We start from the raw sequence: 26,639 nt of genomic DNA on the forward strand, positions 1-26,639 counted from the left end.
ACACAGTACACTGCAGAAAGAGTAGCAGTGTGGCAGTTTGCTATTCTGAATATAAAGTAACACTAGGTGGCAGTGTCACACTTTTAAATGAACCCCAAGCGATTTTTCAACTATAAAATGAGCTCAACTTCACTGCATTCTTCTCCATGCATTACACCAGTCCTGCGTATTAAAAATGGTTCTTGATGGGTTCTTTGTGTGTTGGTTAATGGCATAGTGTCCATCTAAAGATCATGTGCTAAGTGAGGATACTGGATGGAGTTGATCTCTAGTAGACTCTAATGGCAGTCTGAATGCAGTGTGAGTGGGTCTTTGCTGGGAACAGCTGGGACATCCCATAGTTTGCTATTAATCTGATTGCATTTTTTTCTTTTCTTTTTTTTTTACCTTGAATTTGGAAGTTGAAATTATTTCACATCACCTGTGACATACTGCCTTGCAAAATTTATATACATAGTAACGTGTATATGCGTGTGTTATGATGGGTTAACGTGCGTAGGAAGCTGATATGAAGAGTTTTTTATTATTCTGTAGCATAGCATTCGATGTATACATGCTTACACAATTTGCATAGGTTGAAGTGTTTGTAGGTGGGAATGGAAAGATGTGACATAACAAGATGTAACTGTTTGTTTGTGAGTGTGTGTGTGTGTGTGGGTGTGCATTACCCTCCACTGGAGTTGCCGTTCTTGCTAAAGTGTGTGCGTGGCTCACTGGAGGCCAGCTTCAGCAATTCGTTCCACTCTCTCTCCCATTCCTCCTCAGTGTACACCAGCCCCGACTAAAGAGAGAGAGAGAAAATATCGCTGATTTACAGCGTTTCCCACAACATTACTTGCAACATTTTCACTTGATATTACACCACAGATGTCCTATTTTATATCCATCACACCCATCTAGAACCGTCAGAACTCTTATTATAAATTAATACTTCTTGTTTATTGAAAACCCATTAAGCTCAAGAAATAACAAAAAATGAACAATAACAATAACAAATAATAATAATAATAATTGAATACAAATATAATTAATACACTTTTAATATTTTTGTATGCATATTATATAGAGATATTTGTATTTATACTGTGTCTTAGATAGAAAGACAGATTACTGCTATGTATTAAACGTTCTTTTTAAAAATAGGCAATTTATTTACAATTTTATAATTTTATAATCTTAATTAAATTGTGTACATATAAGTATTGTTTTATTTTAATATATAATTCATATTTATTTAGTAATTTATATTATGGAAACTATTTTGAAAATATTTTTAAAACATATTGGGAATTTTAGATGTGATTTTTAAATTTAATATCCTATTTTACATAGTTTCTATTAGTAACACTAGACAAAAATACTAAATGGCTACTTCATACAATAAATGTGTGATTAAATCAAATACAGTTATCGGTCATCTGCTAATATTTTCTGTCAGTGGTGACTGAGCAAAAAAAAAAAAAAAACAGTTTAATAACCGTCTATAGTCTCATTGGTAAATTTTCCATTATCTGCTAGTATACTTAATTTTTGTATTTGACGGCGCTGACACACTTACAGCAAATTAAAACATTTTGTTAGTAAATAGAAAAGCAGGAGGTTACATAAACATAAGCGAAAACCTCTTAACGTATTGAACAAATTTACATTTTTTCCCCTACACAAGCTCTTTTTTCAGTTGTATAGACGGTTTTATATCAATATGCACAAGTTCTTTAGGAAACATACCCACTCGCTCACTCTCCTCCACCTCTCACACAAACATTTCCACCACATCCACACCCACTTGGTTTATACGACTTTAAACATTGATACTTTGTTCAGCAGAAGCTGATTCAAGAGCTTCAGGCCTTCAGGACAATGAATACAGTGCAGCTAATAAAGAATTCAAGGATTTGCTATCGATCACAATGCTGATTTCCTGTCCTCCAGTATGCTGTTACAGAAAAAAGCTCTTACGCTAAAAGCTGTGGAGGAAATACACAAGCTACAGTAATCTGCAGAGGTGTTTATGGGGAGAGCCATAATGAACCACAGGTTAATGTTTAAGAAGTGCATGTATTGTGCTTGTAATATCTAAGTAAGGCACCTAAAGAAAGAAATGGAGGACTTAAAAGAAATATGCCTTTTTAAACATGTGCCTACATGTTTACACAGGCAAATGTACAGTAGCAATACATTTTTGCATGGTTTATAAGGACAGTTTGCGATTTATTTACATATTTAATAAATCAAAACAGCATGTTTGAGAACCTGTGTAAAAGATGCTAACATGGTAGCAAAAAGTTAGCAGGCAAGTTACAAAATTGAAAAACAACAACAATAATAAAATAAAAAGTAGCTCAAACCTTATTAATTGCGTTTAAGTGGGCAGCTAAGAAAACAAAACATGGACTAAACATACATAAACGTGAACCAATAAATACAGTATTAGCATAACATGCATTGCTGCTATTTAGTACAGTGAGGAAATAGGCAGTTTAACTATGGAAAAAAAACTACTTAGTGGTAAGTTTATGTTTTGAAGTTTAAATATATCATAACAGTATTTTTGGTCATGTTTGAGTAGTTGTGTAACAGATGCTAAAATACTGACCCCCGCACATGACATGCAAGAAAAAATAAATTGTGCGCACGATTTACTAATTTGTTCACTCGATCTGCTATATCGTTCCGTCGATTTGCTAAATTGTGTGCACAATTTACTAATTAATTTTCTTGATTTATAAATCGTGTGCATGACTTAGCAAATTGAGAGAACGAAGTAGTAAATTGTGCGCACAATTTATAAATCGAGGGAACGAAGTAGTAAATCGTGCACACGATTTTGCCTACAATTTTTTTTCCTGCATGTCATGTGCGAGGCTCTGTACTAACATGCTAAAAAACAGATGGTAAAACTTAGTAGGGTAGATACAAAATGTAAAAATAAATATATATATATATATATATATAAGGGAAGTTGATTAAACTTTCATCTTCTGATCATAATAGAAATGTAAGCGATTTAGAACAGAAGAAAATTATAATAGTAAGAGTAAATAATGATTAGTAAGCGACATGGATTTTTACTATTTTTAAGCCCAAAGTGTATATTAGGTTATATGTAAAGTGTGTGTGATATAAATGTAATCATCAGCATAGTTTATGCGTACTGTACATGGCAACCCAGATTTTTCTCGCACATGCAACTTGATTTTTTTCCCCGCACCATTACCGTAGTTTGTCCACAAGGTGGCGACACTGGGTTGTTGTTTTACAAAAAAAATATAACGAATGAGACAAAGCAACAACAAACTACTTGAGACGCAACAACAATAGACGCCAATGTTATGTGCATTCCAGTTCAATACAGTACAAAATTTTTTTTTTTTGCTCATAACTTCTGGAGAGAAATAGCTCAAACAGTGGACCAAGATCGAACATTTTAATGCACATGGATGTCATTGCACTCTATCAAATGGAGTACACATTGAATGGTGAAGCATTTGGCTACATTCAGTAAACATTCACACCAAAACTGAGTATGATTTGCGTGTTAGCTGCCAACCTCTTTGTTCTGTTGAGTCTGTTGCCACCTCCACCTCCTCTTCAGAGCTTCTCTCTCCGCTCCGCTCTTCATCATGGCATATAAACTCTTCCTCAGCACCAGATCCCGGTCATGGAAGCCCCACATTCCTGGAAAACACGGATAGCCAGACACATGACACCATATTAGAGAGAAACATACAACAGTGAAGTGATTCTATTTAAAGGAACATCACATGAAACCTGAGAATGAATGCTTCTCCCTTGTCCAGATATTGCAGGTGTTTGTGTAATACATGAAAGTGAATTCTGAAAGTCTCACCTAAAGAAGCTGCATGCAGAAGACAGTTGCCGTCTCCTGTTGTTGCTAACGGTAGTAGCTTCTTACAGCTGGTGCACATGGTGGACCACCAGTTTAATCGACCTACAGTTTAAACACACTGACATTACTCATGGACTAATTAACTCCATCCAACATCCCATCGCACTCTTGAAAACTAAAATCAATCTTAAACCTTAAAATGGTTACTAGTCATACTGTCAATTATCTTTATTTGATCGTCTCAGACACTGTTTGATGGTTTGTGATTGTCCTAGCATTGGTCAATTGTGATTATTCTGTTCATTTTGGGACCTGAATCCAAAATACGTATTTGTTTAGCTTAGTTATGATGCATAGCTCACTAAGCATAGCTTTTTTCCTAGCATGCACTGGAAGAATAAGCAGTCCTCTGCAGCTCTCAGCCCTGAGGCGGTTTGAACTGGGCATTGACCATTCGCCCACTCTTTTCTCTGGAGCTGGCGAAGCTCATCCCGGGTGAACATCAGAGCCTCAACCCTCAGCCCCTCTGCCCTCTCTTGGGATAGGGTCTTCCTCCCACAATCCAAAAGCATTTCCAAATCCCTGAGGCCATGTCCAACCTGCTAGCATTTCGCTAAAGTATTTAGATTGCACAGACTGGAAATGTGTCCTTGCAATACTTGATCTTTTGATAATTATCAATCTAGTATAAATGTAGCTTAAACACATGTGCCAATTTCTTAGAAGCTTTGAATTCATGTTGGTTTCATGATTTTATATCACTTTCAGCAAACTAACCTAACCATAACGAACCTTTTCTAACCTATGACAGCCTTTGTGAATGGGGCTACATGGATATTTACTGTTTTCATTTATTTATCTTTTGATTGTACTCCACGACTTAAATTTGGAGGACAAAAAATATTTTATTATTACTTTATTATAATAAATATTTGACTAAATATTAATGAGCAATGATGGAGCATAACTGAATGAACAGATAGATCTGTTTTCGGTTCGCTTGGCTTTGCTGTTGATTCCAGATGAGGGATTAGTTTAATTCTGTTACTGCTGTATTGTGTTGACTCTAGCAATCGAGTTTTATGCAATCTAAGCTGACATTAGTACTGATCATAAATCTGTGTTTGCCATCACTGCAGTGAAGGGCTAGGCCTCGGATCCACTCCACCATTGATCTGAGAGCAGCGTTTGGCGCTCACCGGCCTGCTCCAGGGCCACCATGGTGGATTGCTCAATGAGGTCACGCTCAATGAAGCTGCGGAAGTCCTCGCTGTACACGCTCAGGTCGGGCAGCTGGAACGTGTAGATGGGCATCTCCAGGGGGAACTGCTCCCTGGCACAATCCCCTGTCACCTGCAGCCGCGCCAGAGACATGATGGCAGAGCTGGCATGGGAAATGCCCCGGGACAGACGCTTCTCTGGAAGAGAGAGAGAGAGAGAAGAAAGAAACCATTTCAACCATTTTTCCTTTCTTAATAAATGTTCCAGGTCTTGTTAATTATTTGTTAATCACTACTGCAGAAAATAGAAAAACAAGAAAATATAGGACATGAATTACGAGAAAATATTGTGAAAACACAACAATAAATCTCGACAGGAGGAGTTGTTAGAGAGCTTCGCTCACCCTGAGTGTTGTCCTCTTGTTTCTGGGGGCATTGCTCATGCTTGCTGATGTGCTGCGGGGTGCTGCTACGCTCCGGCTGCTTGTAGTAACGGCCCTCGTTGAAGACGTGGGGCAGGTTGGCAGTGTGAACCTGTCGGAGCTGCTCATAGTCATTGAGAGCGGCGCTCAGGTCCCAGTTTTTGCCTGGTCCACCAAAAACAACACAATTCAAGATACTTGGTGAGGTAATGCTAATGCTTTAGCGTCAACTGTCATGGCAGAGGCGGAGAGAAAACAATCTTGCTGGAAAAGTTAAAGTGAATTAAACTGTTGGCATGTCTGTAACTATGTAACTTTACAACAGAACATGCTACAAACTCTATCACCCCCCTCAGGATCATAGTTTGTTAAAAATGATAAGGTATTCACACACATGCTCTCAAAACAATGATGTGCACCAAATATACAATCCTTATTTCTTTGTTAACACTGATAACTTTTTAACCCTTTAACTGTCACCCTGTCCCGTATACGGGATGCCTATGTTTACTTCACTATATTACAATTAAATCTAATCTGATCTTGACAAACTATTAGGGGTGTAACGATACGCATATTCGTATTGAACCGTTCGGTACGCGGTATGCATTATGTATACTGAACGGTTCGTTGGACTAATTAATTATATATAAAAAAAAGAGAGAGAAATATAATGATATGCATTCAACAAGGTAGCCCAATAACCCAAACGACGTAACAGGCAACGCCCCTGACACTCCCGAAGAAGAAAAAAACACCAACTTATAGTTATATGTTTATGTTAGGCTACTCAGTCAGGCGCTCACTCGCTCACTCAGCACGCGCTGAAGGCTCGTTGCAAAATAGCAAATGCGTTTAACAGACCAGAAAAAGAAGATCCTCCAATAACCAACAGGTCTGGTGTTTGGGTGCACTTTGGATTCCCTTTAAGCTATAATGGTATAATATAATAAAGCTTACAGGGAATCCAAAGTGCACCGAAACACCAGACCTGTTGGTTATTGGAGGATCTTCTATTTCTGGTCTGTTAAATGCATTAGACATTTTGCAACGAGACTTCAGCGCGTGCTGAGTGAGCGAGCGCCTTAGGGGCCGTTCACATATCATGCCTAAAAACGCGTGGAAAACGCTAGTCGCACCGCTTTATCCTCCTTTCCAAAGCGCTCGGGCAGAAGCGCTCATGAGGCGTCTGTCTTTGCTAAGCAACAATGACGTGCTCTTTCCATGAGACGCGGAAATTTCAGCAAAGGATAAATGGATTTGCAGCTCTAAAAATCGCTTGCAGTAGCTCTGCTACTAAATTTATTTCAAAATTGCAATCCATATACAACTATGATCAGCTGTTCCTTCATCTTGGCTGAGCTTTCAACGTTGTTACGGGAAAGGATGAAGCTGATTGGTTGGTTCTTGTCACATGACCCGCGGTGCACTTGCGGCATTCTGAAAAGTTGAGATGTTTTTACATTTTGCTGTATCTAAAACGTACCGAACTGAACCGAACCGTGACATCAGTGTATCGTATCGAACCGAACCGTGAATTTTGTGAACCGTTACACCCCTACAAACTATATATCGTTGGAAAGGTCTAAGACTCCCAAATACATATTTTACCAATGTTTTTTGTTAAAAAATATGTAGGAAAAGTAATAGATTATTTTATGACAAGAGTGCACCCTCAAAAATCTACATTATAACAGGAGTTTTTAACCTTTGTTAAAAAAAAAGACTTCTTCATTACCTTTTTCTCTATCACAAATCTCAAAATTCTTCCTTTAAAACCCATTTTAGAATCAGACATTGCATTACCATGTAAATGGTACATAAATATCATGTTACAAAATGTTTTCATTCATGAATTATAAAAATGTAAGTTTGGAATCGTGATCTATAAAGTCTATGTTCAAAACTGTGAGTGACAGTTTATGCAATTTTCAAGGAAACAGGATGCAAAATCAGACTATAATAAAATAATACACAATATGTATCTTGCTTAGGCCAAAAATTAAGTTTAAACAATGTTTCCATGCCCACTAAATACGAGGTCATTGTTAGTGAACATATCCTGGGCATCCTCTTTCATTTCACCGAGCTACTATTTGAGTGCACATGCCAACTCCCATAAGGCTTTTCAATCGAATCCCAACCACACCACCTGCCAACACGAGTGCCACAAAATACTTACAGTTCACATCAAACCCTAAACAATGGAATCCTACTTCACATCGAGCCCGATAGCAAAGAGGGACAAAGCGCTTGTGCTCTTTTGAGAATTTGATTAAAAAAACGAGGATTTGTTTTTGGCTCAGTTCATTCTGTCTACAGAGAGAGAGAAAGTTCATACCAAGCAAAATGGGAGAAAATTCACAGGAACGACAGAGAAGCCAAACCCTCTAATGTGAAATGACAGTCACCTCAAGACTCGTACACACACACACACAGCTGCTTCTATGTCCTCCAGCGACTGTCTTATCTCTGTAACCTAAAGGCCTTGCAGGGATCAAAGAAACAGGTCTGTCTAATCATCTACAGAGAGTTGTGTGTGTGTGTGTTGCCTATGCCGTGGAAGACAAATGTCTCTGCAAGGATACAAGAACCTGAAATCATCAACATAATGTACAATTTATTTTAGAACATACTAAATAATGTACCATGTCCCTAGATTTTAATACCTAGAATTTAATGCCTGGAGATGCAATTTTTGGTAACACTTTAGAATAGCTACAACATTTCTCTCAATTAAATTAATTAGCTGCTTATTAATAGTTAGTAAGGCACAGGTATTGGTAATATAATTGGTTATATATTAGAGATGTAGAATAAGGCCAAGTAGAATAAAGCATTAATATGTTCTTAATTAGCAATAATACATGGCTAATATTCTAGTAATGCGCATGCTAATAAGCAACTAATAGGTCTTACCTATTCTATAGTGTTACCCAACTTTAAAATACATTTTTCATGTAATTATTTTTTTTTAATACATCACATTTAAAGAATAAATCTGAACCAATTTTAAGGAATGTAGCATTACATCACTTGATCAGCAAAGGATCCTCTGTAGTGAATGGGTGCCGTCAGAAAGAGAGTCCAAACAATGATTCTGTAATCATTTGAAATCTAGCATCCATTTTATTTCTAACAGTCTGGACGGAGTTATTACATTCTTCCTGTAGCCTATGTAGTACCAGAACCCACATCAATCAATACAAATCTCATTGTAGTCTATGGATTTGTGCAACTTTTGACCAGTCAGAAATTTTAAAAGACATTTTAAAGCTTAATCGAATGACCGCTCAGCACCTCTGATACATGCGTTTCACAGATTGCTAAGCATTATGGGTCTCAATCACTGATCTATATATATATAACATCATAATATAATATCTAATAATAATAATATCTATATTATAGATCAGTGGTCTCAATCAATGTGCTGAAGGCAGTTTCCTGTTGATGTCCCCTCCTCTGATTTTGCAGACATTATCACATATTGTGGATACATTCAGACCACATAAATATAAAAAAGTTAAATCATTGCTGAAATTGAAATTCTTTTCATCTTAGGTCAGTGTTTTTAAATTCCAGACACCTAATTTAAAAACCTAATTTAATTAAACAAGTACCCATGGGAGTTTTGATGGCAAATGGTTAGCTGAAGAAAGAAAAAATCAGCAATATTCCATAAAGACATCGAAACTGATTCCAGATATTCCGATATACTGAATTTATATATCTTTGTACAAAGATTTTATTCATATTATACAAAGGTATTTATACTGTATACTTCATTTATTTTTTTGAAATATTTGTACAATTTATCTCTAGTATATATATATATATATATATATATATATATATATATATATTAGGGGTGTAACGATACGCGTATTCGTATTGAACCGTTCGGTACGACGCTTTCGGTTCGGTACGCGGTACGCATTATGTATACCGAACGGTTCGTTGGAGTAATTAATTATATTTGAAAAAAAAAAAAAAAAAAGAGAGAGATAGAAATATAATGATATGCGTTCAACAAGGTAGCCCAATAACCCAAACAACGTAACAGGCAACGCCCCTGACACTCCCGAAGAAGAAAAAAACACCAACTTATATGTTTATGTTAGGCTACTCAGCAGGCGCTCGCTCACTCAGTACGCGCTGAAGGCTCGTTGCAAAATAGCCAATGCGTTTAACAGACTAGAAATGAGAAGATCCCCCAATAACCAACAGGTCTGGTGTTTGGGTGCACTTTGGATTCCCTTTAAGCTATAATGGTGATGGCAAGAGAGTGGTGGATAAAAAAACAACGGTATGTCGCATCTGCAACATGACAGGGTACACCAGCGGGAATACAAAAAAAAAAAAAAACACCAGCGGGAATATCTGGGATATATGCGTCAGTACTATCTGGGAAAAGACGAAAAAAAGGAGAAACATGCACGCAGCAAACTATCCCTGCAGCATTTAGACACTATAGCTTACAGGGAATCCAACCCAAACACCAGACCTGTTGGTTATTTTAGGATCTTATATTTCTGGTCTGTTAAATGCATTAGACATTTTGCAACGAGCCTTCAGCGCGTGCTGAGTGAGCGAGCGCCTTAGGGGCCGTTCACATATCGCTCCTAAAAACGCGTGGAAAACGATAAGCGCGTCTTTCTCCTCCTTTCCAAAGCGCTCGGGCAGAAGCGCTCATGAGGCGTCTGTCTTTGCTAAGCAACAATGACGTGCTCTCTCCATGAGACGCGGAAATTTCAGCGAAGGATAAATGGATTTGCAGCTCTAAAAATCGCTTGCAGTAGCTCTGCTACTAAATTTATTTCAAAATTGCAATCCATATACAACTACGATCAGCTGTTCCTTCATCTTGGCTGAGCTCTCAACCTTGTTACGGGAAAGGATGAAGCTGATTGGTTAGTTCTTGTCACATGACCCGCGGTGCGCTTGCGGCATTCTGAAAAGTTGAGATGTTTAACGTAAAACGTTAAAGTCTATGTACGTTTAAAATCTAAAACGTATCGAACCGAACCGAACCGAACCGTGACATCAGTGTATCGTATCGAACCGAACCGTGAATTTTGTGAACCGTTACACCCCTAATATATATATATATATATATATATATATATATATATATATATATATATATATATATATATAAATTCTGGTTTATTTTACATTTTTAGAAGTGAAATATACTTCTATTACACTACAACTATATTATATTATATTATATTATATTATATTATATTATATTATACTTATTCATTTATCATCTTTTTGGATAAAAGTTAGCACACTGCAACAAATTTCTTGCATGTTGTTAAAATAACAAATTGAGCAGGCGAAGAATGAAACTAGACAACTCCAATTTGGTGCTTTGCTATGTCTTTGCTAATGAACGAAGACATTCGCGGTTCTTCTGCAAGATGTTCTTTCAGTAATTAAACTTCTTTTCCCATTAATCAGCTGCTCTGCTTTATTTACGTTGAGAAGAGTGACATTGTATTCAATCAGCCCTGAGATGTGAAGGGACAACATGTTAAATATCTCACAGGGACAATAGCCATTTTTGTTTCTGAAATTAAAAGCTTACTTTAGGCTGACCACACACTGAATACTGTACACTACAGATTGTATTCCACTAGTACAGTATGTGAAACAACATATTATTCAACAACAAATGTATCGAACAGTAGAGTTTAGTTTTATCTTTTTGTAATGGGTTTTTAATCATAAAAGAGGAATCACCAGCATGACATGTCATCTCTCAATCACAACAGTGACTGAATAGAGCACAAGGCTCATACCACAATGTCTGCCTGTGTCAGCTGACTCATTTTTCCCAGAACACATGGGAAACCACACAAAGCCTGTGCCTGATATGAAACGCTAAGGCCCTTTCCACTCGGCTTTCCACAACAGCTTCTGTGACGGTGGATCCACAGGGAGCCGATGGGGGCTTGAGACAGACAACAGCAAGGTGGGATGGCGTGTTAATGATGAGTGGCACTGACAACCAGGGACACATCCTTCCCCTGCCACCGTCTATCAGTCAATCAGACCTAAACACACAGCTGCAGATCATTTGAGTCTTGTGGCAGATCTTTGATCTGATCTGAGAGCAGTTTTGTGTGGTTTGGTGGGTGAAACGATCAGTGAGAAGCTTAGTTCTCAAAGAGCTCCAGCTGTTGGTCTTGTCAAAGTGAAAGAGTAAGATATTTGTTGTGAATTTATACTAGTTTTCTAGCATAAGACAAGCAACACACCTTTGAATCTCCTAGCATGCTAAAAACTCTTTGAAAACTGTAGCAACCGCATAGCAATGTTTTTGTCAACCATCCACACCAACAGGTGTCAGTACAAAATCCAAGACCGCTGTATTAATAAGTACACTTTTACAGTAGTTAAAGGGAAGCTTCACTCAAAAAATTTTTTATTTTGCCATCATTTACGCACCCTCAAGTTTTTCCAAACCTGTAGGAACACAAAGGAAACCAATAAGTTGCTGGTATCCATCGACTTTCATAATAAGGAATAAATACTGTGGATTTCAATGGGTTCCCGCAGCTGTTTGGTTACCAGCATTCTTAAAAATACCTTGTCATGTTTAGTTTAAAATAGTTAAAATAGTTAGTTTTTGGAATATGAGAGGGAGTAAATGATAAGAGAATTTCCAGTTTGGGTTGCCATGCTCTTATTTTGAAGTTTGGTAAGCTTGTAAACTGGAACTTTAAACCCTCACTTGGGCATAATAAATGTGACAGAAAATACACTTCTGATTGTTTTGGAGAAAAATCTGGCTTATTACTGGAAAAACCATGTTATTAAAAAAAAAAAAAAAACTTCTTAAAAAATGTAGCTAGCATCACTGCTTTTATGCTAGTTACTCTCAGTCAGTAGTTCATAAATCAGTTTTACCTAGAACTCTCCACAGACATCATGAGGCATCTAACACCAGGATCTTATGTACACTACAGAGAAATACTGCAGCCATGGTAAATATGAGGCTAGATCAGCCTTTAATTTCTTCTGATGTACTGTACTGTATCATCTTACAGACTTCAGTCAGAGAGCCACCATTTTTAATATGACATGAACTAAAATGAGTCTGTGAGGACCAGTAATACAGTCTTCAGTTCAAATGAAATGAAAGTTTGTCTCTCTTTTCTTTTTAAATCATTGATTTCAGCTAGAGTTCTTTGTACATAATATCCCTTTCTCCAGTGAAAAAGGTGTCTCGCCCGAATCAGGGGAGAAATTAGCAGAGTTCAAGCACTGTTTACAAGCAAAAACAGTCCAAATTAGCTCTAAACAAATATGTTGGTGGATTCTGGTGAGAAGACGACATCTAGAAAACCTCTGAATTGAGGTCGTACTTTTCCACTGGAGGAAGGGATATTATGAATTACGGACTTCACAAGACATTAACTGTTGGACTATTGAATTGTTCATAGCTTTTGAACATCTGATCACAAATGATTTGGAAATGCCCACAACCTATAGAGTGCAATAGCTGTGTTTATTTCCAGACCTAATAAACCATAAACATTTTTTTTTTTTTTTTTTTTTAGATACAGAGTACTGTATGTTGTGCTGGACTGCAGCGGGGCCATTTATTTGGGATCTAGGGGGAGGACTGAATGCACTTCATACCCTTTTCATTCATAACTACGGCTTGTTAGAGGCAGGGTTGTTTTCACTGGAGTGAAATGTCAGCGGTGGGGCCATTTAAAGAGCATTAACAAATTGCTAATTCTGAATAACAAGCTTCAGCGTTTTTACAACAGCCCCTCAGAGAATAGCAGCTAGTACTTATCTGAGAACAGCCTTGTGGGTTTTTTAGGACAGGCTGGGAGAGGGAGGTGTTGATCCTAAATCTTTTTCTGAGGAACATGCTTGCTAATAGAATTTAATAGATATACTGTATATTAATGCAGAGTCCTCAGAGAAAGGTTTCAATGTAAAGTACATTAGCACAGAGATAGTAGGGCTGCTTATGAAACATGTAAAATAGCTGGTTCAGTACATTCACTCTAAAGCACGACATGATTTATGGAGAATAAATGCTGGATCAGACAAAACACTCAGCAAACTGCTTAACCTGTGGAAATATATATGAAGTACTTGTATCACATATGTGTGTGTGTGTGTGATACAACTATACAAATAATAGTATCATTTATTTATAAATAAGTAATATCATAGTACAACAATGTTATAAATAATAGTAAAATACAATTTAGGGTTAACATGAGAGGAGATGAAATTTTTCTTTGTACATACACATTCTTCTTTGTACATCTTTTCTCAAAAGGGTGCACCTCTTTTCTTCTGCTGGCTCTATTCTTCATGAGGGAATATTTCTGTCCCCTCGCCCTTGACTTTTTGTTTGTTGATATGTCTCTTTCTCTCTCTCTCTCTTTGGCCTGTCTCCTCAGGACAAACTGCACTTGTGCCCTTTTCTCCTTCATGAGTTCCACTCAATGGGCACAAAGGCCTTCTGGGGGAGCCTGGTCGTAAAGCCATCAAATGGGCCCTAAATCCGCCCCACCGCCCAACATGCCATGCTCTTCCTGCTGCCAATCAGAGCAGGATGTAGACCAGCAAAAACCCTTACCGCAGCAAAATCCAAAAGCCTTAAGACCTTCAAGTGAGTCTGGAATGAGTCGTAAGTGCCTTCAACAAGCCAAAAGGGACTATAGTTAAAAAACAGGTCTAAGCAAACTGCGCTCGGACAATGGACATCATGAATAGCTGTACATCGATTCTTTATACTAGAGAAAACGACCTATAGCTTGAATTAAATCTCAAGCACAAAGCCACTGTATATTTGACAGTGCATTTTGCACTTGACTGAACCATAAACCCGATGTAAGCACACATGGGACAAAAATCAAGCCTAGACACACAGACAAAGAAAAGCAGAGATGCACATCCCACACAACTGTCCCAGCAGCACCTTAAATCTAGAAAAGCTCAGCAGTTTACCTTACTATAACACCAACAAAACTACTTTTGAAGCGGTCATATCATATGAAATCAAACTCAAATTACTCTTTTAATTTATATAGATTTCAAGTGTTTATATACCGTACTATTATAAATACTGTATATATCCATACATCATTTTAAGTTTGTACTTCGGGGTCAGTAATGTTTTATTTTTTTTCTCTATGCATCAAGGATGACATTTATAGACATTTATAATGTTGCAAATGATTTCTATTTCAAATAAATGCTATTCTTTTAACCACTGCATATAATATAGCTGAAATACTATTACACATTTACTGCCGTTAATATAGCCGTATATAGTGTGTATACATGGCACATTGAGAATTACATTCTCAGGAAAACAAGATTATATACAGTATATACAAATTACAATTAAACAACTGCAGAAACATCTACAAATAATTAATAAAATAACATAGCATACTAAATATAGTTCAAACACATGCCACAATAAACATACTGTTACAAAACAAAAGTATTTGGAGTGGCATTAGTGGATCATGTTCATAGAGACCGACCCGAATACTTCAGGGGCCCTTAAATGAAGTATCCTCACCCTTAAATGCAACATTGGGTGTCTACAAGAAATGATAACCAGCAATACACAAAACCAGACATCTGAACAAAATTAACCTCCAGAGCACCTTATTAAAAAAGAGGGGGGGAAAAGTGCAGATCAGGTCTCATACCTTCCAGCAGGTCTCGTGCCAGACCCGGTTCTGCCCCTGTGGACCGAACAAAGTCTGACAGGACTGCATCCATGTCCAGAGTCATGGGGTCATGTGGCTGCGCTGCCTGCCCTGCAGCTTCACGCTCTCATCTACACAGAATAAAACACAGGAATTATCATGTAAATCAATGTAGGACATCAAAAATAGGAGATTGAGCACAAAATGCAGCATTCCCAGTACATCTAACTATTATTTACAGTTTGATCATATTCAGATTAATCAGAGATGAATGCAGCCTGAGGAATGAGTGATATGATTGAGGAGTTTACCAACCCAATCTCACGGCAATTCGTATATAATTTATGAGGTGGCTAATTGGTATGACCACACTCGTACAAATTCATATGATTTTTGCCAAATAATACGTATTTTACGAGTCGCACAATTCGTATGAAATTGTTCGAATGACCTACACCTAACCCTGCCCCTTAACCTAACCGACACTGGTGTTTAGACAAATCTTATAAAATCGTACGAGCGAGGTCGCACAGATTCGTATGAATTAGCCACCTCGTAAAATACATACGAATTGGTCATGAGATATCGTTGGATTTACTTTGAAACAATTTAAACTCAGAAAATGATCGTAAATTGCATAAATAGTTGCAACGAAATAGCAACCTACTTAACAAAAATATGTTTCTAAGAACGTTCACTTTAAGATATGAAAACATGATTTTTAAATGTTCTGCAAACTTTCAAAAAAAAATAATAATTTGGTTATATGAACATTCCATTTTATAATTGTGTAAACATTACGGAAATGCCATTTGTTTGATGTTCTCAAACAAGTACACTGTAAAGAAGTAACTACATTATTTTCCAGTTTATAAAACCCTTCGAGTCTCAAATACTAATGTTTCACGCTAACATTTTGAGAACATTATTAAACTCCTGATAACTTTGAATTTACATTCTATTAACGTAACGTTTGTTCATAACTTTGCGAGAACAGTGCCACAACATTAGCCAAAGTTCTGAGAGCATTCCCTGTTCGCCTCGGAAGCAACTATAGTATATATCAAAAAAACAAACAAAAGACCAAAAGTATTTGGAGTGGTGGTCAATCTTTAAATTAGAGTGAATTAAAATGTATTTGTAAAACATACTGCAATAATCTCTGTTTAATTTACTTAATATATTTTTTCTTACTATTTTAATTTTTATTTTTTTGAGTGTGTGGAGACTGATCTCACAACAGCCGACAGTGAGACACCTGGATATGATTACACTGCTAGAAAAATACTGACAAACTCCGAAAGAGAACAGATAATGTAACGCCAGTGCTTTGCTGTGGGACACAGCTGTTTGGCATAATCTGCTTTAATTTGAGAAAATAAATTGATCAGATTTATCATATTGTACTTGGGACAGTTCACCTAAAAATGAAAAAGTCTGTCATCATTTTATCACCTTCATGCTGTTTCTTTCTTCTTCTCAACACAAAAAAAGGAGATAGAGTTACCATTTTGGCTTCTGGACCCCGCTGACTTCCACAGTGTTTTTTTTTCTCTCTGTCTCCATGGAAGTCAATGGCTGCTGTCAACTATTTGTTTACCCAGATTCTTCAAAATACCTTTATTCTTCTACTGAACATGAAATTATTATTATTTTTTTTGTGTGAAAAACGTTCATAACCAAACAGTTTTTTCGGACCCCATTGACTCCCATAGTATTTTTTCCATACTATGGAAGTCAACGGCTACCAGCAACTGTTTGGTTACCAACACTATTCAGTGTATCTTCTTTTGTATTCAACAGAAGAAAGAAACTCAGGTTTGCCACAACATGAGGGTGAGTAAATAATGGCAGGATTTGGATTTTGGGTGAACTGTCCCTTTAAGTGGTGGTGTGTCAGTGACCTGTGGCTTGCATGTTTTTTGGGTGTGTTTTGTCACAGGGCCGTGTGAATGAGTCACTGCGCTGGACAGAGGACAGACTGGTGTGATGTTTCAACACTGTGCTGACAGTATGCGGGCTGCGTGTGGGGTTTTTCAGCTGGAACACGTTGGCTGTGACATTCTGCTGAAGGCCTTTTTGTCATTGCCTTATGAAATGCGCTGTTGTTTGATTCTGGTGGATCAGCCTGAACCCAGCTATGCTGGCTGGAGGTAGGAACACCTACGGGTTAACAGCAATAACAGGACTGTTTATCCGTGCGTGTGTGCCGTGTGTCAGACAGCCCGACCGGCGGCCAGCAGCTTCCGCATCATTTACGAAGCGTGACACAAAAATGAGAGGAATGTGAAGCTGCCCACAGTGGAGAAAAAGTGTAACTGGCCACTACTGAGTGCAACTCACAGACCTGAAAACGATGCGTTCTGAATATGGATGGGTCACGATTGTTAAATATAAGACAAAAATTTTATTATATGTGACCCTGGACCACACAACCAGCCTTAAGTGTCAATTTGAAATTGTGATGTATACAGAATCTAAAAGCTAAATGAATAAGCTTTCCATTCTTGCATGGTTTATTAGGATCAGACAGTATTTGGCCGAGAAACAACTATTTGAAAATCTGGAATCTGAGGGTGCAAAAAAATCGAAATACTGAGAAAATCAGCTTTGAAGTTGTCCAGATGAATTCTGAGCAATGCATATTACTACAATTAAATATATATATATATATATATATATATATATATATATATATATATATATATATATATATACATATATATATATATATATATATATATATTTTTTTTTTTTTTTTTTTTTTTTTTAAGGTAGGAAATTTAGAAAATATCTTTATGGAACATGATCTCTACTTAATATCCTAATTGTTTTGGCATAAATTAAAAATCCATAATTTTGACCCATTCAATGTTTTTTTGGCTATTGCTACAAATATACCCCAACGACTTAAGACTGTATTTGTGCTACAGGGTCACAAATAAAGATTATATAAATTACTTAAGAAAAGAATATAAGAAAACTACTAATATACACGTGTATTATATTAAACTGTCAAAGAATGTAATACATCATATAATTAATAACTGTATTAGAGGTTTGGTAATGTTAATAATGCTTTAAGTTTTAGGTAGATTACTTTTTGTAGTCCGTTACTGATTACAATTTACATGATGGATGTTTTTGTCAGTAATCCTACTTTTGGATTACTTTTATATTACTTTTAAATGAATTTGCTTATAGATTGAAATGGGATTACTGTTATATAAAATCATGATATACAATTTTATTAACACTAGGAATTACACTACAAAAAAAAAAAAAAAAAAAAAAACTGGGGACAGGAATAGAATACATGCCGACATAAATGAGAAATGAAATGACAAACACTGAGGGAGAACAAATAATTATTACAAGCACAACACACACATATATATGTATAATTATACAGCCTCCTTAAAACGATTAATCAACTAGTAGTACAGGTTTTTACAACCAAAGCAACACAGCACTGCACGTTAAATATGTTCAATGGGATTTCATGGTGATGATGCACTGCTCAAACATTTACGCCTGTGTTTACGTACTTGCTGAAGTATTTGTTCGCCCACTAATCTAAACCGAAGAGCCGGGAATGAGCTTCCAAACATTACAGAGTAATCCACTGCACTTTGAGTAAGATTACAAACCCTAGAATTACATTCTGCTATAGTCATTAGAGAAGCCTGACTAACCCGCACAATTAAACATCAGATTAGACCATTCGCTCTCTAAGAGACACAGCACATGAACAATACCAACTCTGTGCTTTTTGATAGGTCATCTTTGTTCTGTCATATGTTGTCAGGTTTAAATAGATGATAGAATGATATAATCCTAAAGTCTGATGACCTTAAGACAGCCTGTTATTAATATATAATGTGTAAAATTACAAATATATATATATATATATATATATATATATATATATATATATAACATACAGTATATACATACAAATTAGTGTTATTTTAGTATCATTATTATTATACTTTTTATTAATATTTAATTCAGTTTTTTTAGTAATCTCCATTTTGATTTTCATTTTAGTTAATGTTTTTGTAATTTTTCTCTCTCTTTTTAAAATGACTAAATGTTTATTATTATTATTATTATTATTATTATTATTATTATTATTATTTTTCAGTTTATCTCAGAAGTTAAACTAAATTAAACTGAATGAACCCTGATACAAATATGTATTTTATTATAATGGTGCATTTGCAAAGTTTTTCTAATTTATAATAATATTGTATATAATTAATTATTAATAGTTTCATATATGATTGATGTTTATAATCATTAGCATCATTAATACCCTAAATTTTAAAGTAAAAATAAAAATGTTATCATTATTTTATATGGCCTGTAATTTTTGATAAAATTTTACATTTTAAATAATTGCATATTAATATAATTTCAAATCAATATAATTATAAATAAGTTACTTAATTAAATACTTAAATAAGAAACTTTGTAAATAACCATTTATATAAAAGTAAAAAAGTTACATTATTATTATTTATGTTATTATATGTAATGCATATATTTCATATTAATTAATCATAATATATTACTTTATATATAACAGTAAAAATGTAAATGTTATATTATTATTATTATCATCTCTATTTTATATTTCATAATAATTATAATGTTTTTGTTGTAACATAACGTATTCAAATATGACATGATCATTGAACACTGATTTTAAATAATTAATAATAAAATGTATAAATGTCTGAGATAAAGAGCAATTACTAGCAGCTGAAATAAGTATATAAAAGGTATAGATGGTTTCAACGACAACAACGTAAACAAACCTAACTGTGCATGCATGCTTTTGTGGCCCAAACTTAACATCCGGTAAAGTTCTGCAAAGAATCAATGAGAGTCCTTCTAGAATGGATAATTTCTGATAACAAGCAAAATAAATAAGTAAATTACATTAGCTAGCAAATTAAAACTATGACTTGCCTATGTCTCTTCACATAGCGGTGATCCAGAAATAGCGATTTCAACGGCTGTACACAAAGCAGTACACAAACGCTGCTTTATACAGGCAAGAAGAAATGAAAATGACATCTAAAATCTTCTGAAGACAGTCGATTTCCTTCAGAGATACAGTGATATAAAAACACCAGTGCGACGTTTTGATTTTGAAACGTGCAGTGCTCATGTTTATGCAACAAAGTCAAAGTCTTTTGGAAAATATATTTTTGACGGACAGTTTTGATATTGTGGAGTTTTGTTAAAGACGTGTGTTAAAACTACACGGAAATTTGTCAGATGTGACGACAGGTTCTGTGTGGGCTTTGTGAAGTTCCTGTGAAACCATCTGAATAAACGCTGATCGCTTGAATAAAGGCATTCTTACTTTCTGTGTTCTCAATGGGAGTTGAGCAGCCACCTCACCACCATGCTTATGTCTGCGGTCACAAACTCTCTAACACACACTCCTCTCGTCTAGTCCATGGCTGGCAGGTGCGGAAGACTCAGGCACAGATGCAAACCTAGAAACAGAGAGCAAGATAGAAAACGATTAGTTAAAAAATAAAAAAAAAAACTCACATAAACTCTAGTGCCTTATAAACCACAGTAATGCTGTCTGACTTTAGCCACATTATGCAAACGTGACCCAAAATCCCAGTGACCCTCTTGAAACACCCCTACAATCTCTTTTTTTTGTTTTACTTAATGGTTATATACAAGTTTAATTATATATTATATTATATTATATTATATTATATTATATTATATTATGTTATATTATATTATATTATATTATATTATATTATATTATATTATATACACACATTGATTGTGTGTGTGTACTGTGAGCGATGAGGTCATTCTACAGACTGTGTGAATCTATGCGGCACAAAAAATAATATGCATACACAAAACAACGCTATATTTGATGCATCAGCAGGCCCAAAGTCTCCCACGGCAGCAGTTTTTACAGCAAGATCCCTTTGAGCTGCTGTTACCTCAAGAAGCAAGAATCACAATACATAATTCACAGCTATGCATGCTGTACATTTCACTCTCCTCCCCTCGGAACAGCGGCTCGCAGCTCTGACAGGCCATTAATAGACCGGCTGAGTCTCATTTCACAGCATTAGACAGGAGAAGAGTGACAGGCAAAGAGATGGACAACTACATTAGTGTAAGGGTCAAAGGTCAGCGCTTTTAGGGAAAGAGGTTGGTAAAAGAAGAAAGGGAACTTCTATTCAATTAAAATCTGACAAGACTATTTTATTCATTTTAAATTCATTTGAACATTTTAACCAGCTTTGCTGCTTCTTTCTTCTTATTGTTCGTTATTAAAATCTAATTTCAGACTTTTAAGACTCTTTCTGAGATCAAATCTATTAAATCTGTTAAATGATGTTCCTAGTCTTTCCTTCCTGTGACCGGCAGCCTAGAGAGAACCCGCTTAAGTTCATGATGAATTAAAAGCTAAATACAGTTTAATGTGTAGCCAAAATACAAATAATTAGCACAAAATATATATATATAATTATGCACAATAGTGTACATTTAAATCTAAACAAGCTGAAATACGACAGCACTGTTGTTCTGAAATGCCTTAGTACTATCAGCTACTTATTCAAAAGGATGAGACAAAATATGCACTCTTACAACTGTCTATAACATAAAATTATTTCAATAATAAAAAAAATACGATACAATAAACCATAATGTAAAAACTGTCATAATTCATCAACCGCAGAAGATTCACAATCACTTGGCATAAATGCACAGTAATCATCGATTGAAGTCAAACCATATCATGATCTGTATTTTTCCATTCCCAAATTTAAGACATCAAAAAATAATTAAATATTTTTTTTCTTATGGCTTCTTTAATCATATATATATATATATACACACACACACACACACACACCTACATACATACATACATATATATATATATATATATATATATATATATATATATATATATATATATATATATATATATATATATGTATGTATGTATGTATGTATGTATGTATGTATGTATATATATATATATATATATATATATATATATATAAATTGAGATAAATAAATAAAAAATTAAGTTAATAATCACATATATCTTTATCGTGATTCATATTTTTTCTGCCCTCAGATTGCAGATATTAATATTATAATTTTTAAAGACTTTTGCAATGGCATTTAAGACATTTTAAGACTTTAAAAGGCAACTGGCCCTTTTAATTATTAAATAAAGAAAGCCTTTAAATGTCTAAATGAAGAAAATTAGGAAAAACTTGCGTAGCAGATCATACTTCCGTCCTTCGGATGAGACGTTAAACCGAGGTCCTGACTCTCTGTGGTCATTAAAAATCCCAGGATGTCTTTCGGAAAGAGTAGAGGTGTGACCTCGGCATCCTGGCTCAATTCGCCCATTGGCCTCTGACCATCATGGCCTCCTAACAATCCCCATATCTAATTATGATATAACTATGGCTGCCGTCGCATCATCCAGGTGGATGCTGCACACTGGTGGTGGATGAGGAGATAACCCCTGACTGTGTAAGTGCTTTGAGTGCCTAGAAAAGTGCTATATAAATTTATTGAATTATTATTATTATTATTATACTTTGTTTATCAAATATAATCTCGCCCCACACCTGTATTCATAGAAGCATGCATATTCACCGAAAACAGGAAACAGTTTGTGTGCACATCACGCTCCGTTAACCTAACTGCACAAGGACCTGCAGACTTCTAGTTTTCATGAGCCCATGTCAACAAGCTCGAAAAACATCCACAGTGAAATAATGAGTGAGAAACAGAAAGACCCTCGCTTTCACCTCCACCTACGGTCTGAGCTGCTGTAAAACACTTTCCACAGCCTCACCTCTGCCACAGTGCTCACAGTCAACAGAGAAGCCCTTGTCACCGTCAACAACAGCCACGCACTCATTCATCACATCTCCCTGTTCTCCCGCTGATCATCAACGTTTCCACAGCTAAATTTAACACTGTAACCTTCATAATTGTGCTCAGAGGCTGCAAGGTTTATTTTCGGAGCGTCAGACGTCTGGCAGCGGTGGAAAATGTGCCATCACACCCAACTGATATGCAAAGCAAGTGTAAGAATTATGGGAAGCAATTACTCAGAATTGCTCCACAATATGTACTAGGGGTGTGCAGCGAAGACCGTATTTGTATCTGTATCAATCACAAAATTATTAGCATCTGTATCTGTACTCGGATAAAACCGGAAGTAGGCGGAGCTTGAACCAGAACTTCGTACAGTATTTGATTTATGGTTTTACACCCTATCTTTTTTTCATCGTTATCACTGAACAAATATGCAGTGTTTAACTAAAATATTATTATTATTATTTTTTTTTTTTCGTGCTTCGAGATGTACTGCGGTTGTGGTTCGCGCAACGTGAGTTCGAGTCCCAGCTTGGGGACCTTTCGTGATCCTATAAATAGATATTTAAGTATCTAAATTAAAACAGTAAGGGTTCCTACACAATTTAGAAATATGGAAATTGAATTAAGAAATTTCCAGGAAATGCATGGTAAAAAGGCAACTGCAACACTGCTATTTTATTTGAGCTTATTTCATTCATAAACTCATTTAGCTACTTTGCCCACTTGTTACTGCGTTGTAATTTTTGAGGATTATGTAAAACAACATGAAATCCTTTGGCTCACCAGTTCCTATAGAGTTAAAAAAGTATTTCACTTAAGTATTTTGCAGGTCTGGAAATACTATGAGGAAAATAAGAGAACACAGTGTGGAAAACTATTTCGACCATTTGCCCTATTCAGTGTTCTAAAATATAAAATTAAAAATGTTTAAAAATACATTTATCATACAAGTAGAAAGATTTCATGACTAACATTTAGTGAATCAATTAATTCAAGACTAACATTTCAATATGCATTATTCATTAACTATTTAAACGAGTCGTTTTTGAACTTCGCTAAACAAATGTGCATATGCCACACAAACCAGCAAAAGTTAAGGAAGCAAACATGTAGGCCTAGTAAAAAATGTATCTGTATTTAAGTTGATTATTAGCCTATACTCGTTTAGTTTTTGAGAGACAGAGACGCGCAGAGATGGCATCATACCATGATACTCAGGTATTATTTCGTGTATCAAACCGTAGCCTATAAGGTTTAAATAGTAGAACAAATAGTAGAACATGTATGATGTAATATTTTAGGTAATATCAGCCCTACTCTTGCCAAGCTCTGTTCTGAGAGATGTACGGCGTGGCAACAGCAATGCGGTGTTTGATTTGTTGAAAAACTAAAGTAAAATTTTACGTTTGGATCATGCACTTTCAAGTCTATGTTAAAACATGCAGAAACTAAGCATTTTTTTTTTCTATTTAGATATTTATTTTGTTAAGTAAAATGAATAGTCTGGTTTCTACAACTTTCACTTTGGAGCAAAAATCGGGCTTTATACTTTAAAGAAATACAAATGTTGCATTTATCATGATAATTATCGATATACATCGATATATCGAATTATCGATATTTTTTTTTTTTTTGGTCATATCGCCCAGCACTAACACTATATATACATTTACACAGTATGTAAAATATATAAAACCATGCAATGTAAAATGTACTCCTATATATGTGTGTGTGTGTGTGTGTGTGTGTGTGTAAATTAATATGAATATTGTAGCATTATAATTGAATAATGAATATAACATTATTTAATATTAATTATTAAATTATAAAATTTTGATTACAGAAATTATACTATTTCTCCAGTCCTAGCATATTATATTATATTATATTATATTATATTATATTATATTATATTATATTATATTATATTATATTATATTATATTTGATCTGCATATATGATTTTATTTTGTGTAAAGAAACAACACTGCTGTCTTGTCTATAAAACTTGATGAATGCACATACTCAAACGTATCCATTGCTGATCTATGAAGCTTTGCTAAAAACAGGTTAAAGAGGACTGCTGACACTCATGGACATAATGAGCCCCATCCATCACGCCTGCAGACACAGCATCTACACAACAACATCTGTGTGTGTGTGTGTGTGTGTGTGTGTGAGCTGCATTATTCAAGCGTTCCTCACCAGCGCTGCCACAGGTGCTCTTAAGGTACATACACATCTCTCTCTCTCTATCACACACACACACACACCTGGCTGTGTTCCCTCACACTGAGCCTTCAACATGCAGCCGATTACCTCATAGACCTGCAAAGCCAAAGACACACAGCTGCAGGTCTAGCAACCCCAAGGAATTCTGGGATACACGCCCAGTGATGAAAATGAGACTCAGGACGTGTCACGCAGTGCTCATTCATCCATGTGTGCTTTAACAAGGCCAGACTTGGGCTTTACAAAACTCTGCTTTCTATAAGAGCCTTTCTAAGAGTCGCACACTTACTGCAAACAAGGAGGCTTTCAAACCTTCTCATGACTTACTATCTACTTCACTCAAAGTTGATTTTAGCAAAGTTAATTTATTAAAGCTGCGGTAGGTAACTTTTGACGCTCTAGCGGTTAATAAACAGAACTGCTTGCGTCTTCCTAGTGATTCAGGACAAGCTGAAAACACGGTTTGGAAATGGATTCATGGTGTACTCGCTTATTATATACATTTTTCTACATTTTGAACACAAACAAAGTTACGGACCGCAGCTCTGATTGGTTATTTTTTACCGGGAGCGATGGAGTTTCTGCAAATGGCAATAGGACCACTGGGAGGAGCCAGAGGAGCTTGATTTTTTCACAGATTATCTGTCTCATATTCTACTGTCAGGACATAATGACAGGTTTAACAAATATGTAAAAAATATATTTTTACAAAAGTTACCTACTGCAGCTTTAAATGAGTCCCAAGTAATCATTAAAGGGATATTGAAAGTTCAAGTTAAGTTCTATTGACAGAATTTGTGACGTAATGTTGACTACCACAGAAAATGATTTGGATTTATCCCACATTTTTTATTTTAGTAAGAAATGTGTTCTTGTAACATTAGGCCATTTCCAACTATACTAGCAAAAGTATGAAAAAGAACCATGTTTTTTGGACATTTAATGAGTCACAGTTGTGTTTTTGGGCATGGACCTAATCCCATGAAATACAGTGGAATAACGTAAAAAATAATTGGTTAAAAAAATATACCATGGAATTACCATGTGTTACCATTATAAGTTCTTAAAAATGTTTAACTTTTTAAATTAAAACATTAAATTAAACATTTATTTATGCTTTATTCACGCTCAATTCAGTTAATTGTTCCTGGTCTTACTGTGAATGATCCATCTGTGTATATATATATATATATATATATATATATATATATATATATATCACACACAAAAAAAATACAATTATATTTGGCTGTAAATTTTTTTTTACATAAATTACAAATTATCTAATATTTTTCACCCCA

At 35.4% G+C, this 26,639-nt stretch overlaps 1 protein-coding gene across 1 annotated transcript in view; it reads right to left on the reverse strand.

The window, feature by feature from the left end:
- LOC127947042 (OTU domain-containing protein 7A) overlaps positions 1–26,639 on the reverse strand; it is a 73,764-nt gene that overhangs the window by 16,860 nt on the left and 30,265 nt on the right. Inside the window, exons 2-8 of the mRNA XM_052543942.1 lie at positions 20,577–20,712; positions 15,200–15,330; positions 5,475–5,657; positions 5,050–5,268; positions 3,851–3,952; positions 3,551–3,678; positions 669–781 (exon numbers count right to left, since the gene is read on the reverse strand). Of these exons, the coding sequence (XP_052399902.1) occupies positions 669–781; positions 3,551–3,678; positions 3,851–3,952; positions 5,050–5,268; positions 5,475–5,657; positions 15,200–15,284 (830 nt within the window). The 5' untranslated portion in view covers positions 15,285–15,330; positions 20,577–20,712. The remainder of the gene's footprint in view (positions 1–668; positions 782–3,550; positions 3,679–3,850; positions 3,953–5,049; positions 5,269–5,474; positions 5,658–15,199; positions 15,331–20,576; positions 20,713–26,639) is intronic.

This window comes from Carassius gibelio, chromosome A25 (assembly GCF_023724105.1).
Source record: "Carassius gibelio isolate Cgi1373 ecotype wild population from Czech Republic chromosome A25, carGib1.2-hapl.c, whole genome shotgun sequence".
Taxonomy (NCBI): Eukaryota; Metazoa; Chordata; class Actinopteri; order Cypriniformes; family Cyprinidae; genus Carassius; species Carassius gibelio.